This window comes from Brachyhypopomus gauderio, unplaced genomic scaffold (genome assembly GCF_052324685.1).
Source record: "Brachyhypopomus gauderio isolate BG-103 unplaced genomic scaffold, BGAUD_0.2 sc40, whole genome shotgun sequence".
Taxonomy (NCBI): Eukaryota; Metazoa; Chordata; class Actinopteri; order Gymnotiformes; family Hypopomidae; genus Brachyhypopomus; species Brachyhypopomus gauderio.
The window spans coordinates 2798438-2814941 of NW_027506868.1; the positions used below are offsets into that span (position 1 = coordinate 2798438).

The 16504-nt window shown below is 42.4% G+C and overlaps 2 protein-coding genes across 5 annotated transcripts in view; one reads left to right on the forward strand and one right to left on the reverse strand.

Annotated features, from left to right (window-relative positions):
- Nucleotides 1-6350, reverse strand: part of acbd6 (acyl-CoA binding domain containing 6) — a 47243-nt gene extending 40893 nt beyond the window's left edge. Inside the window, exons 1-3 of one of the 2 annotated variants that reach the window (XM_076985297.1) lie at nucleotides 5901-6350; nucleotides 5642-5706; nucleotides 3540-3636 (exon numbers count right to left, since the gene is read on the reverse strand). In XM_076985297.1, coding sequence (XP_076841412.1) covers nucleotides 3540-3636; nucleotides 5642-5706; nucleotides 5901-6176 — 438 coding nt within the window. In that variant the 5' untranslated portion in view covers nucleotides 6177-6350. The remainder of the gene's footprint in view (nucleotides 1-3539; nucleotides 3637-5641; nucleotides 5707-5900) is intronic. The other variant, XM_076985296.1, reaches the window with a different exon arrangement.
- Nucleotides 6351-9408: 3058 nt separating this feature from the next.
- Nucleotides 9409-16504, forward strand: part of xpr1a (xenotropic and polytropic retrovirus receptor 1a) — a 97637-nt gene continuing 90541 nt past the window's right edge. For 2 of the 3 annotated variants that reach the window (XR_013123035.1, XM_076985363.1), the window contains exons 1-2: nucleotides 9410-9770; nucleotides 15151-15202. Coding sequence is in view for 2 of the 3 variants with exons in the window: in XM_076985363.1 (XP_076841478.1) it covers nucleotides 9702-9770; nucleotides 15151-15202 (121 nt within the window). In the remaining variant the exon portion in view is untranslated. Of the gene's footprint in view, nucleotides 9771-15150; nucleotides 15203-16504 lie in introns of all 3 variants that reach the window. The other variant, XM_076985364.1, reaches the window with a different exon arrangement.

A 16504-nucleotide genomic window follows, 5' to 3' on the forward strand; every position in this document is an offset into this window, starting at 1 on the left:
GTTTATATACTGGAGTTATCTGGGGGTCCTCTTCCAGAAAATTATTTAAAGATCAAGTCAAATTTAGTGAAAGACACATTATGTTAAAAACAGGCGTATAGGCATGATTAATTCATTATTTATTTATTTCTGTTATTACAATTATCGGATACAAGACAACTCAAAGAAATTATGCCAATAAAGTTTAAAAGAATTGCAACTATTATGATTATAGTTAGTTTTAATATATAAAATATTTAATAAATATTTCGTGTTGGTTTATTAGGACATAAATTATGTGATTTTGTTTTACGCCTTACGCCGTAAGTTATCGTCTCAAAATACAGGCGGTCCCCGGATTATTATGACGTCGATCCGTGCGTCGTAAACGGAACCTGGTGTTTGGTGAGCGCGGCGAAAGAATACACGGTTATGCTGCTCGGGACCGAGGAGGACGGTGTCAGGATAGGATAACTGCGTACAGTACGTTATTCGCGTACAGTATGTACCTTTGTTCCGACTCAAGCCTTGGCTCTGTTCGAAATAGCCTACTACATACTGGATACTGCATACTGGACTCAGTATATACTGGATACTGCATACTGGTCCTCGTAGTAGTGTGCAGTACAGTTTCCAGTATGCGACAAAATCAAAGCATACTACGGGGTCACGTGAACGTGTAGCCACCCATGATTAGCGATTCTTTTGAAGTCTCAAAATGGCGGACTATTTGTCGATTTTTAGAAGATACCACGAGAGAAGGCGGAGAAGAAAGATTTTAACAGCTACCTTTATGACATTCATTTTGGAGGAGTTTAAAGTGAGTATAACAGTTTAATAGGTTTCAAAGCTATCCTATATTTAGAGGCTGCTAAGATAAAACTAATTAGCTAGCTAAAAAAGGACTATTAGCTAGTGGTTGTTTAGTGTATTTTCTTATTTTAAAACATTTATGCTCGCACTCTCACTCCGCATCGTTCGCCATGTTTTTTTTTTTTTTACGGACGATATGAAACTGGCCGCCTTGCATGATGGGATGCAGTACACCACGAAGATAGCTCTGTTCGCGTTCTGGAATAATTTGCGGAAGTAGTAGGTCATCTGGGTATGTTTCGCGTACTGGAAAATTTCATTTTGGTCACATACTGCATACGGCATATTGATTTAGGGGTTGATCAGTACGCCAATAGTATGTAGCAGGGTATTTCGAACAGGTTCGAAATAGCCTACTACATACTGGATACTGCATACTGGACTCTGTATATACTGGATACTGCATACTGGTCCTCGTAGTAGTATGCAGTACAGTTTCCAGTATGCGTCAAAATCAAAGCATACTACGGGGTCGCGTGAACGTAGCGTTGCATGATGGGATGCAGTACACCATGAAGATAGCTCTATTCGCATACTGGAATATTTTGCGGAAGTAGTAGGTCATCCGGGTATGTTTCGCGTACTGGAAAATTTCATTTTGGTCAGATACTGCATATGGCATATTGATTTGGGGATCGATCAGTACGCCAGCAGTATGTAGTAGGCTATTTCGAACAGAGCCCTTGTTTATACTTTCGCGAGTGACCATATCGCTCGACTCCGCCCACTTCGCGCGAACCTTCGCGAACGACAGAGTTGCCAGGTTCGCGGTTTTCACGCCAAATTGGGCTTGTTTGAAAATCCAGCCGTGGGTAAAAATTCTGGGGTTGCGAGGTGCGGTTTTTTGGGCTACTTTTGAGTTGGGCTACCGCGGGAGTTACAAGTCAACACTAAGAATCTATCGCGATATAATACTTAATTTGTCTCTCAACACAACAGCTACAGATTGGCAACATTTTGGATTTGTTTCAAATAAACATGAGACCATTGGAGCACACCCCCACGATTCTAATTCGATAATATGATTGGTTGATAAAACTGCCAATCTATAATAAAAGCTCTCAATGTAAAAGGCAAGGGTATGCGACAGATAAACAGAAGGTCCTGGGGGAGGGCCTTTCTCTCTTTTACCTAGAAACAATGGTGTGAAATATTCTGATTGGTTGATTTTTTATTTCAGCGCTGTTTTTTTTTTCCAGCTCAAGTACGAAAAGTGGATTTGAAAGCCGATTTATAGGAAAAATACAAATTATTGGTGAAGTGTTATTAACATATATTACATATAATAAATAAAGCATCCTTTTTAAGATCAATTAACCTTCAGAGAAGGCGTTGAAGTCCCTGACGGTTCGCCAATGGTATAGTGTTAATTCACCACATATTGCCACTATATTACCTGTTTTTTTGTCGCCTTTCTTCCTCCACTTTTCTCCTTTTTCTACCCTGGGCACTGCCTTTTTGAGGTCTTTACAAGGAGATGTCACTCACTCTGTGGTGTGTTTTTTTGTGTGTTGTTATTATAAGAATTATTAATTTGACTAATATTATTAAACAATGAAATTATGATTATGTGGACTTTGCTTGTTTTCACATTTATTAATTTGGTAATTTGTAAAAAAAAAAAAAAATGCACGCGAGCGCCCCCCTGGACAGACGGCGCCCCTAGCATTTGCCTATGTCGCCAAATGGAAGGGCCGGCCCTGGTAATATATATATATATATGCTTATGTGTTAATGGAGCTACTGTTTGTATGCAAGACAAATTTCAGATCTGATCTGATAATAAAGTATTATCATCATCATCATCATATATGTGTGTGTTAATCATGTAAGTAGGGCACTGAAGCCATTCAGTGTCTGGTATGGCTCAGTAGGCCTTAGAATTGTACTGTCTTCCCCCTGGACATCCTGATGTTCCTAAACTGACCTCACTGGAGACACTAGCTGGTCTCCTAGTCTCAACATGGAAGTGGCCACGTCGGCTCTCAGACCATCATGAGATCACCAAGCGTGGATGGAGCATGAGGGGAGGGGCCAATATACATTTGTCTAATCATGTGTGAATTATGCCAAGTTTATCCAATCATATTCATTTAATCACCTCATGTTCACCTCGTGATCACCTTGGGTGCTTATGAACTAAAGTATAAAAGATGAGAGTTCCCAGGGGGGAATTGGCTCTCTGTGGCAGACGCCTTGTGCGTTTGTAACAGGGGTCTCTGGAACTAATCCATACTTGTTTAATAAATTCATTTTACTTTATTATCTTACCCAACTGCTTCTGACTTTTAGTGTGCTCACCATTTTGGGTTTACAGAGTTTCAACCACAAGGTGTTAGTTACAGGCCACACCCTCAACTACTACGACTTCTGTATATATTCAGGGGAAACACTTGAACATGGTTCAGTTTAATAGTTGTAGCTACTTGACAGAAGTATCTGTCAGATTTTTTTCAACAGATTAGGATAATGGGTTTTCTTAGAGGGCTCAAAATAATCTTTAGGCATAACAATGAATACACTTTTTTGTTATTCAATTTTGTAAAGATGTTATCTTCAAATACACTAGTGCAGATTAAAGACTCCAAAATGGTGGTCAAAGCCAAGAATGTAGCGGTCAGTCTTAGTGTGTCCCGAGCTGCTACGACTGTGTGTGTGTGTGTGTGTGTGTGTGTGTGCTTCTACACCTTAGAGCAGCCATCAGGATCCAGTGTGTGCACACACGTCACGTACTCCTGCATAGCCTGGTCTCTGCTCATCTCTCCCAGCTGTTTCCACGCTGTCCTGCACACATACACCACACACTTCACTCACATTCAGAAACTCACAGAAACACAGACATATCTGAACATCCTGGTCTACATTCCCCCTTTCTAGGGCTGCACGATTAATCGTATTTTTATCGTTATCGCGATGTGAAGTTTCACGATAAACACATCGAAAGAGCCACGATAACTCCTTGAATAACAGCAAACTCAAATTGCGTTATCCTCGTCCAGCATTAGAGGGAGCTATTCGCGCTGCATACTATGATCACGTGACGTAAGTAGGCAAGAGGCAGAGTGAGGCAGAGTTGCCAGGTTCTCGGTTTTCACGCCAAATTGGGCTTGTTTGAAAATCCAGCCGCGGGTAAAAATTCTGGGGCCGCGGGGTGCGGTTTTTTTGGGCTACTTTTGAGTTGGGCTACTGCGGAAGTTACAAGTCAACACTAAGAATCGTTCGCGATATAATACTTAATTTGTCTCCAGTTCACACTCGCAACACCCCCCCCCCCCCCCCCCCCCCCCCCGCCGACAACTTACACTCGCAGATTTTGTGCGGAAAGCTTTTGTAGGACCTGGCAACCCTGGAGTGGGGTGAACACGCTCATCAGACACGCGATTTGGTTTAAGCCTGGTTTACACTTGATGCGGCGCGAGGGTCCGGGAGGCGAAAATAACGTAATCGCGGTGGCGTGTGCAATTGCCTCGCGCGCTGTCGATTCACGAGGTCGTGCACCTCTCGAATTTTGTAAGTTCGCGCGCGCCGCGTCTCGGCGCAACGAGAACAGTCATGTTTGCAGGGTTCATACACCTATACAAGGTGGAATTCAAGCACTTGTACGTCACTTTCAAGGTCCATTTCAATAATTCCCAGCACGTTATTGAATTAAATATTTATACATATACTCTAAATGATTCGAAATAATTCGCTTTTTTATCACATTATTTAATGTTATTATTTATTTAAAGTTCGCGCGCGCCGCGTCTCGGCGCAATGAGAACAGTCATGTTTGCAGGGTTCATACACCTATACAAGGTGGAATTCAAGCACTTGTACGTCACTTTCAAGGTCAATTTCAATAATTCCCAGCACGTTATTGAATTAAATATTTATACATATACTCTAAATGATTCGAAATAATTCGCTTTTTTATCACATTATTTAATGTCTATTTATTTTCAAAACGCCCAATCTTAACTTCTTCACGTTCTCTCATGTTTCGTCCTGGAATTACAAGAGGCTCGTATTTGTTAACGTAATACAAGAGAATTGTTCAGTCAGACAGATATTTGTTGTGAAACGAAGTAGTTACAATTTCAAGCCTTTTCAAATACTTTAGCCTAAATTCCAGCACTTTTCAAACCTGAAACACAAAGCAACATTAAAATTGGTCAGGTAAAAGTTCATTCCCTTGTATTTGAGGGGTGTTTTTTTTTATACTACTAGGCCTACATATCGTTTCGGACAACACTGCAAAGAATGTGACACGGCAAGATTAAACGCTTCCGCCGTTCGCGGAGGTTAACGAGGTGTGCGGAGTCGCTCACTCGGGAAAGTATAAACCTAGATTGAATCTATTGTTGAATAAACCTGCAAAATATTTGGAATTATTCTGGATTCATTACACAGTAAAAAACAAAACAAATTAACGTGCTGCTGTTCAGAGAGACACTACATTTCTGTATTTTAATCTTAATTTATCGTGGTTCACATCGATATCGGGATATCCAACAACGTTATCGCACATCGCAATTCTAGTCCATATCGTGCACCCCTACCCCTTTCTAATGTGTACTCTTCTGCCATTCCCTAGCCAGCTTAGATTTACCTGTTTTGGCAACAGCATAAATATAACTATGACCCTTAGACACAAAAAAGGAGCAGAAAATATATACTGATTATACATATATTCCTACATATGGTTAGCGTTTGGCTTGTGTGTGTGTGTGTGTGTGTGTGTGTGTGTGTGTGTGTGTGTGTGTGTGTATAGCACATAATGGGTGTACATGGTCTCTGAGTGTCTTACCATTTCCTTTGACCCTCGAAATCGAAGAAACCAGGTTTTGCTGTGTTGCACTTCCCAACTTTGGCCTGTCAAACAAGAGCAGAGTTATAACGTACACGGCCATATCCTACTGTAATCTCCCCACATTAGAGGTCCAGTACCGCGTTCAGCTGGTTCACCCGGTCGTGATTATACAGTCACCGTGCTGCTGTGTGTCCCGACAGCTCAACACAGGCCCGGGTGTGAAATAACGTTGTGCGTTCAGGTGGATCGAAGCTACCTGTTTGTACCGCGCGTACAGGTACAGCAGCTGCTCCCGCCCGGCGCTCGTAACCAGGTCCCGGACCCGCTCTGCGGCGGCCTCGAACTGGGCCTCTAACCCGGATCCCTCTAGCCGGTGTCCCGGGTCCACCGCGCCGTAGTCGAACTCATCCACCCCGAAATCAGAGTCGGAGTCGGAGCCGCCGCCGAGCGCCTCGCCGGTGTCGGGCCGGGCCGGGTCGGTACCCGAACCTGTCGCCGAGTCGGGGGAAGACGATGGAGATCGGGACGCCATTTAGTGATCTGAACAGACGCGGTATGAATATCCTACCGAACCTCTACCGCAATTGGCCGCCTGTGAAGTTTCGATGAGAAAACCCGGTAGTCGGTTGATTAGTTCGTATCTCATGACAACATCGCGAGCTTGGCGGAATCTGTCCCTTAGCGGTACGCCGTAATAAAAGGCCCGGATAAAACTGCGACCTCAACAAACGTTCCGGGGCTCTTTTAACCAAACCTACCGCTGTACTATATTACTGTAGTCCATTACTGGTCTGTATTGGTCTATTACTGGCAGGGCCGGAGTGGACCCCTTTTTCAGCCCGGGAGGGGGGAGCCCACCCTCCTCTGACCGACACCAGTCACCGTCAAAACGATAATTAGAGAGATACGTAAACAAAGTGATGGGAATGATAAATAATTCTAATCTTTGTTTGTATTTATATATACACGTGTTCTCTATGTAATTCTTATTCTTGAAAGTCCTATACTTCTTGATGGTCAGGGTTAGTCCAGGGCTGTGGAGATACAGCCACAGCAGGGGAGAATTTGGAGTGGTGAGAGGGTCCAGGGCAGTGGGTTGATCCACACTGGTTAGACAGGGCAATGGGTTGATCCTCCATCATAGCTGGTTAGGCAGGAGGTGGGTGGCCCAGGGTGGATAGCAGGAAAGGCTCGTTTCTCCTCGTCTCAGTATTTCTCAGGTAGGAGTATGACCAGAGTGGCATATCGGGAGATTCGGGAGAATCCACTATGGGCCGGCTCATGTCAATCTCTAGTTTGGCCGATTGGAAAAAGTGGGCCGGAGTTGGGTATGAAACTCCTGGGCTGAAAAAGGGGGCCACTCCAGCCATGGGTAGGCGTGCAGCCATTTGGAAAAGAAAGATGGACAATTAGCTCTGTATGAGATTATATGTGGGACAGAGGAAATGTCACATTTCTGGAGTATGGCAGCAACTCTGGCAATTAAATTATTGCAGCCTAGCTGAAAGGGCAGAACCAGAAGGTAACACAGACTTAGGAGCATCCAGAGACATTGGCATCCATCCACTGCACCGTCAACAAACTTGAGCACCCAGTTTACCATAAAACCCTTCACCCATGAACCCCTGGATCTGTAATCTTTATCTAAGGGGCCACATTAATGACCAAATGTCAAACTAAATAAGTATGTATTTATGTAACGACTCTTTTATTTGGGTGGATGGATGGATAAATTTTGGCCAAGGTTTTATGTGGATTCCATTTTTTAAATTCAGTTATTACTCAAATTATAAATATTTTGACACAAAATAACCTATAATATTATATATATATAATATATTTTAATTAAATAGCATTTACTCATATATTACTCATATATACTCATATACTCATTATTTGTATACAAATATAGATTACGTACTATACAGTGTTAACATCGTCCACAAGATGGCGGTGTATCCAAGTCTTTCACCCAAAAATTTGTTTGAGGAGTATTTTTCTGATAATTGAAACGTCTTCACTGACAGAGGCTTCTTAAATGGGTAGAGGATTGTTTGAATACGTGTTTCTAAGATGCTGCTTGTGTCATATTGCAGTGAAGTATTAGGGTTAGGATTTAGGGCTAGTGCATTAGGGTTATGGCTCAAGGATTAGGGTTTAGGGCTAGTGCACTAGTGTTAGGGTTTAAGGTTTATGTTAGGGTTAAGGTTTAGGTTAGGGTTATATGGAAGCCCATTCCCGCCACCTAAAATAAAAAAAAAACAGCACATATATATATTTTTCTCATTATTAAGTAAATTGATATCTCATTATTTTGAGATACTAAGTCATTATTTCGAGATATCTCGAAATAATTACTTAGTATCTCGAAATAACGACTTAGTATCTCAAAATAATGACTTAGAATCTCGAAATAATGACTTTGTATCTCGAAATAATGAGATAGCAATTTACTTAATAATGAGAAATATATATATGTGCTGTTTTTATTTTATTTTAGGTGGCGGGAATGGGCTTCCATAGGGTTAGGGTTAGGTTTTAGGGTTAGGGTTTAGAGCCTGTGCAGATGGCCTGCTTCTGTTTTTTCTTCTTTTTGAGCAGTTTTAAACTCTTGTTTAACATGTGAAAGCCCAGCATGAAATTAGGGAAGTATAATTAATGCTGTTAACTACACAACATAACTAACACTGTATACATCCACATGCGGTGGTCTCGCGGAAGCACCAGCAGAATCAGGATTAGTGGGAGACGGCCCCTGCAGACGCGTCTTCTCTGCAGCTGTAATCACGTGCTGGAGCAACGCAGCCAAATATGATCTCACAAACTGACACTTGCATCTTACTGTATGTGAACCATGAGATTGAAGAGGCGCACACGGCCCAGCATGTGGGGGCGTGGCTGCTGGAACGACCTGTCGTCATGGCACCGTTTCCGTTCCACTCAGGCTGGTTGGGTTATGCTTTGCCCATCGTCTCATGCTGAGGTTTGGTGGGCAAGCTCTCTCCAGCTGTTCATTACTGCTGTCTGTGTGTCTGCTGTCTGTGTGTGTGTTGTTTGTATGTGTCTGCTGTCTGTGTGGGTGTGTGTTGTCTGTGTGTGTGTTTTTTGGGTGTGTTTGCTGTCTGTGTGTGTCGGCTGTTTGTGTGTGTGCACGGACGTAATTTGGGGGGACGGGGGGGACATGTCACTTTTTCAAAAGCCGGTTTTGGTCCCCTGCCGTTTTTACGGTTAAAAACAAATATTTAAATAGCGGGGAATCCATGCCCCCCCCCCCCCCCCCCCACTTTTTCAAAAGCCGGTTTTGGTTCCCCTGCTGTTTGTTTTTACGGTTAAAAACAAATATTTAAATGGCGACGAATCAAGCGCTAGGACCACGCAGAAAACGACCGCTCCGAGTTCTCACGCTGAATCCCCCCCCCCGTCAACGATTGACACACACCAAATTCACGAACTTCCCAAAACTTTTAATATGTTATTCTGTTAGATTATTACTGTTGTACGATGGGTGACATTGAAAATCACCGATAAACAGTAGCAAGCGATGAATCATAAAACAAACGGAAAATGTCAACAACTCTTAAAACTTAAAACCTTTCTGTCAGGTTAAATATTTGTATATATTTAAAATGTCAACGGCCGACGTATTGTCCTCATTTATTTGAACTATTTTGTGCCTGTTTCTGTAGTAACACGCTCGGGCTGCTCTTTAAACGCACGTGCGTTGTGACGCCAGCACGTCTCGCTCGCGCTGATGGCGGATCGCGTCTACTTCCTAGAGTCCGGAGAGCGCGAGGAGGGGAGGTCACTCGCTCGAGCGCCTCCGCCGGGGCAACAACAAGGGGGCAACACCGCCGTGATTCAGCCAACTGTTCTGGCTCTTTAGTCTGTTCAAAGTTGTACTTCAACAGGAGTGACACGCGGGAATGGGGAACTGTGAGGTTTAAACGGGCTCGCTGGGCAGATCGCGTGCGCAGTGGCGCACGGCAGGAACTTCAGTGAGAAATAAGACACGCGCAGAACTGCGGGCGGAACGTCTCGCGCTCTGCGCTCCTTCAGAATGAAATTCGCGGAGCACCTTTCTGCTCATATAACTCCGGAATGGAGGAAGCAGTACATCCAGTACGAGGTGAGGGACACGCGGGGCTTCACCTGCTCCACGATCACTAATGCGCTATAAATGTGGTTTATGATTACCTGGACTTACATCATTACCCAACACTCGCACTTTGAACCATTAGTTTTACACTCGAATTGTTATTTGCAACTCAAAACGATTCGACTTTGTATGTATTATTATATTATATTGTCATTGAGTTTGAGCAGTTACCGCACTGCGCGGCCTAAAATGTCATTGGTTCACTATAGAGGAGTTGGTTAATTTAGCAAAAATGACCAGTAAAGAGTATGGGGAAATATTAAATATGCGACTGAAAAATATAAATATATACATAAAGGTGTTTCATGGTTTTACTTTAACGTTAAAGACATTTAGTTTTAAAACGACAGTTAATTAAGATCTATGAAGGATAAGCAGCTAATGTCCTCTCAGCTGTTTTGTGTGTGCATGTATTGTGTATATATGTTAGATTTGACTGATTCTGCCCTGTTGATTGTTCAGAGCGCGCGCGACTCTGAAAGCTCTTTGTCTCTGTGCGCGTGTTCAGTAATTAATGGGGAGGGAGGTTCAGTTCAGCCTCTCTGTGCCTTCACTAAATGTTGCTTTAAAACAGCCTTTATGTGACAGTCTCCCACTGTGACCAACATCACCCGCCATATGGCACGATTCTTCACCCTCACATCCTATGACTACAGTCCTTACACCATCTACAGCCCCTGACACCGACCCACAAACCTGCCCAAACTCCTTTTCTTCTTCTTCTTCTTCTTCTTCTTCTTCTTCTTCTTCTTCTTCTTCTTCTTCTTCTTCTTCTTCTTCTTCTTATTATTATTATTATTACAGAATAAAAGAAAATGTAATTAAAACATAGTACTCTGTTGATTTGATCAATATAAGAATTAAATGTAAAAACAAATGTAAAAACAGGCGCATGCAGCCGTCCTCTGCGGTTAAACTGGGTCTATGTTAATATTAACGCTTTAGGCCTTTTAACAGCTTGACCTGTTTTAATATATATAAATATATATATATATAATTAATTATAATTATATATATATATATATATATATATATATATATATATATATATATATATATATATAATTATAATTAATAATTATATATATATATATATATATATATATATATATATATATATATATATAATTTTTTTTTTTTTCAAAAAGTCTATTTTCAAAAACTAAAACCACTTTTTAAACATGTGGATATTTATATTTTCGTTTTTTAAGTCACAAGAGACGAGAGATTTTTAAGTGGTGGCGGTGGAACCAAACGCCATTTCGTTTGAATTATGAACAAAGAAAATTCCAAATGACTCATTGTGTTTGACAGTATCAATCTCAAACTGCAGAGAGCACCATGTAGAGGTCTTTCATGTGCAATCTTCAAATTTGCGCTACACAAATCTTGCTTAACATAGCTCTCAAATTACTGAAATTTTGCTATATAAATATAAATCCACAAAAGTGGTAGTTATAGTAGTAATAAAAAAAGATAATCATTATTATAATTCTTATGGTTGTGGTTATTAATTGCTAGTTAATGAATTGCTGCATTTTGTGGGCTGTGGTGATCACGGCTATCAGCTCTTTCCTTCTTTGGACACATTGATGATTTCATGATTTATTTTCTTTTACATGAGGTGTTTCATGCTGTGAGATTATTGATCATTTCCAGAGCTGTTCACGGGCACTGCTTGCTGGCCCTTCTGTGTGTGTGAGGAAGAATTGCCTTTGTCTGGATTCCTGAATCCGCAATGACATTTGTGATGTCAGTGCAGACAGCTGACCAGCAGCTAAACAGCAAATCAAACTCACCCTCTCGCATTATGTGTGAAAATACTGAAGACCACCAGTAGTTCCCTTATTCCAAAATTCAGGGATATGTGTCTGTCTGCTGTGGCTTCTTTAGGTGTGTGTGTGTGTGTGTGTGTGTGTGTGTGTGTGTTCTCAGTACTGATGCTCACAGTCTGTTACAGGCATTTGAGGTGGTGACCACATTAAAATAGTGTATGCTTGTTCTGTGTAGTAGGTGTTTCAGATGTTTGAGGAAAGGCGTGTTACAGGTGTGTGAGTGAAAGGTGTGTTACAGGTGTGTGAGTGAAAGGCGTGTTACAGGTATGTGAAGGAAAGCCATTTGAGGAAAGGATGGTGTTTTGAGTAAGGAATCTGAATTATGAAGCTGTAAACGCCATTATTATTATAACATTTTTTAAATTATATTAATATAATTTTTCATAAAATTGGTGATATGACATTGTGTAGTATAATATTGTGTGATATTTTGTTATGATTTAGTTATATATGTGTGACTTTATACAAATATATTTGATTTGATTTGACTTTGTGATATTGTGTTGCTGTATGATGTCATGAAATATATAATATTATATGACATGTGATGTGAATTATATAATGTGATGTGATGTGTGATACTGTATTGTGATGTCACTGTGTTGGTAGAATATGCAGTCAGGATAAAACTATGTGAAGAACCAGCTGATTGGCCCGTAGCTCATATCTAATACAGGATGATGAATTCTTCTTCCAGGTCATCGCTATCCTCTAGTGCATGGTCAGTCAGAGGTGTCCCAGTGGCAGGAGTCCACGTTTGAGTTTCAGTGAAAGGATCCCATAAGTTAATGTTTCTGAGTGACAGTTGCAAAGGTTCTCTGATAATCCCAAAGATCGTCTGATAATCCCATAGATGCTCCGATAATTTCATGGATTTTCTGCAATAAATTGAGGCTTTTAGGTTTTGGCTTGGAAACTTGCTGGTTCATTGGAAGCTCAGACAGCTCTTCATGTTCAGGATGCTGAATGAAGGAGTACTGTACTATATTAGCACTAACACAGTAACAGTGGAGGAGTACTGTACTACATTAGGACAGTAACAGTGGAGGAGTACTGTACTACATTAGGACTAACACAGTAACAGTGGAGGAGTACTGTACTACATTAGGACACTAACAGTAACAGTGGTGGAGTACTGTACTACATTAGCACACTAACACAGTAACAGTGGAGGAGTACTGTACTACATTAACACTAACACAGTAACAGTGGAGTACTGTACTACATTAGGACACTAACAGTAACAGTGGAGGAGTACTGTACTACATTAGCACAGTAACAGTGGAGGAGTACTGTACTACATTAACACTAACACAGTAACAGTGGAGGAGTACTGTACTACATTAGCACACTAACACAGTAACAGTGCAGGAGTGCTGTACTACATTAACACTAACACAGTAACAATGGCGGAGTGCTGTACTACATTAACACTAACACAGTAACAGTGGAGGAGTACTGTACTACATTAGCACTAACACAGTAACCATGGAGGAGTACTGTACTACATTAGCACTAACACAGTAACAGTGGAGGAGTGCTGTACTACATTAGCACTAACACAGTAACAGTGTAACGCAATAACACTATAAAACAGTTATAGCATCATACAAAAATGTGTATATGTGTGAGTAAATGTGTGTGTGTTTAAATTTGTGCTTGTGTGTATAATTGTGTGTATATGGATCTTTGCGTGTGAGTAAATGTAAATGTATATATATATATATATATATATATATATATATATATATATATATATATATATATATATATATATATATATATATATATATATATATATAATGTGTGTGTGTGTGTGTGTGTGTGTGTGTGAGAATTATTTGTATGAGTGTAAATGTTTGCACATAGTATCTGTTTGTTGTAATATCTGTGCGGGTTGTAGAATATCTGCGTGGTATCTGTGTGTACTTTAATATACCTGTATATATGTTCATGAGCATACATGCACGCACACACACACACACGCACACACACACACTTCTCACTTCCCTGCTGGGGACGGCATCTGCTGTCAGCATGTCTTGACTTACAGATCTGGCCAGATCCCTCACACACACACACACACACACACACACACACACACACACACACACACACACACACACACACACACACACACACACACACACAGTGAAGTGCTGTAGCTCTCTTGTCTGTATTAGAGTGACTCCAGAGAACATGGTGCCTGCCCCTTGTGTGAGCCTCCATCGCTATGGCAATGCCGCCATCTTGTCGAGTTTGATTTGCTCAGTTGCGTGTGGAAGCTTGACTGGTGCGGTCTGCAGACCTCACACACACACACACACACACACACACACACACACACACACACACACACACACACACACACACACACACACACACACACACACACACAGACAGACATGGTCCATTCAGTGAGGAACAGAGGAACCAGCGTGATGTCTGTCAATAAGGCTGATCATGTCAGGGCACCTGGCTATTGTGTGGCGGAGCAGCCCCTCAGAGTCCCTGCGCAGTGAGAGCAGACGCAGCGAGAGCAGACGCAACGAGAGGAGATGAGCAGATGCAGTGAGAGCAGACACAGGGAGAGCAGACGCAGCGAGAGGAGATGAGCAGACGCAGTGAGAGCAGACACAGGGAGAGCAGACGCAGTGAGAGCAGACGTAGTGAGAGCAGCTGTATGTTCAATAACAGGCTGGTAGTACTGTTAAGAAACAGGGCCATATTGGAACTGACCATTGAGAACCAAACACACTACACACTCAGTAACATTAGTTTAAAAAGTAAAATATTATAAGGGTATTTTACATAATATTACATTTATGTATATTTACTTAATATAACTATAAAAAAATAATTATTTTGCAAATTATAATGTTGAGAACGTTTGAGAAATCAGGTTTGTTTTTGCACACATAAAACATTTAATAAATCTAACGATTCATTGAAATGCGTTCAGGGTGAGGAGTGGTGTCTGTGTTCAGGGTGAGGGGTGGTGTTTGTTTTCAGGGTGAGGGTTGGTGTTTGTGTTCAGGGTGAGGGGTGGTGCGTGTGTTCAGGTTGGGGGTGGTTACTGTATTCAGGGTGAGGGGTGGTGTGTCTGTGTTCAGGATGAGGGGTGGTGTGTGTGTTCAGGGTGAGGGGTGGTGTCTGTGTTCAGGGTGAGGGGTAGTGTCTGTGTTCAGGGTGAGGGGTAGTGTCTGTGTTCAGGGTGAGGGGTGGTGTCTGTGAGTGTTAATGCCCCTAATTGTTGTGATTCTGGGTTTATATACTTAATCTCTTCATATATTGAATCAAATGAAGCAGAACTAAAACCCTTGATGATACAGGTGTTGTGTTCAGTGGTGTGAGATCCAGAGTCACTCCCCTGTGCCACGTCCAGGTCTCTGCAGGCAGGAGATGGTTTATTGAGATGGAGATGGAGAACCTGCAGTTCGTTTCTCAGTAACGCGGAGCTGGACACCTACGCTGATGCCCTCAGACTACATAATGACTCTGCTTCTCCATTGCAGGCGTTCAAGGAGATGCTGTATGCTGCTCAGGATCAGGCACCATCCATAGAAGGTAAGACTCCTCCCCCTGAACAGACTGGGCCCTCCCCCTGAACAGGCTGGCCCCTCCCCCTGAACAGACAGCAGACTCGGATAGCCTCTCTCTGCCCACACAGGCCAGAATAAGCCCCACTATTAATAGAGTGTATCTCAGCAATGCATGAACTCACAGCCTGAACTGCCCACTGTGGCCAAGAATGGGGCGGTACGGGGGGCGGGCAGGGGGCGGAGCTCCTGGAATGTTTTGTTTTGCTTCTATCCACACATTCTATACTGAATACTGAAAAGTAATGTTTCATGTACTGAATACTGAAAGTAATGTTTCATGTCCCAGAAGCAGTAGCACCAGATATTTAATGCTGATTCAGTCACAAATATGGGTGTTGCATTTGTGAGTGAGTGGATGTGTGTGTGTGTGTGTGTGTGTGTGTGTGTGTGTGTGTGTGTGTGTGTGTGTGTGTGTGTGTGTGTGTGTGTGTGTGTGTGTGTGTGTGTGTGAGAGTGTGTGTATGTGAGTGAGTGTGTTTGTGTGTGCGCGTGTGTGTGTGCATGTATGTGTGTGTATGAATGTGAGTGAGTGAGTGTGTGTGTATGTGAGTGAGCATGTTTGTGTGTGTGTGTGTGTGTGTGTGTGTGTGCGTGTGTGTGTGTGTGTATGTGAGTGAGTGTGTTTGTGTGTGTGTTGGCTGCCTGCCCCTAATTCTGGATATTTGTAGTTGTTAAGATTTTTTTGGCAGTACTCACTGTGTCATCATCACGGGTGAATGTAGACTGACAGACATCCATGTACCACATGGGGGTGGGGTGCTGGGGCCTTGCTGCTGGGGGCAGGCCATCCTGGGGGGGGCTCTGCTCCCTGTGGTTCCCCTGGGCCTGCACTCTGTGGTTGGGGGTGTGCTGTCTGGGGTCTCCCTCTCCCAGCCGCTGGGGCGGGCATGTGGGGGTCACGGGGAAGTACGGCCCTGGGACTCCACTGCTCCTGGAGGGGCCGCGAGCGGTGCGGTGGGATGTTGTCACACCTTTCTACCCTCGCTATTAGTGTATTCCGTACATTTATCCTATGTTGCTCATACATAAACACACACACTCACACATAGACATACATCACAGTCATTTGTGTAGTTTTTCCCAAGTGCTGTATGTCTTAGGTAAACTTTCTGTTCCTCTTTTAGTAGCAGCAGTTGGTCAACTATTGCAGTGGTCATTTGAGCTGTGTTCTTTCTGCCCTTCTGTCTTTTGCCTTTTTTACTTCTGGGCTCACTAGTCAGTGTGGTGGATCTGGAACGCACTGGCTGTCTCAGCTGGGTGTGAGAAG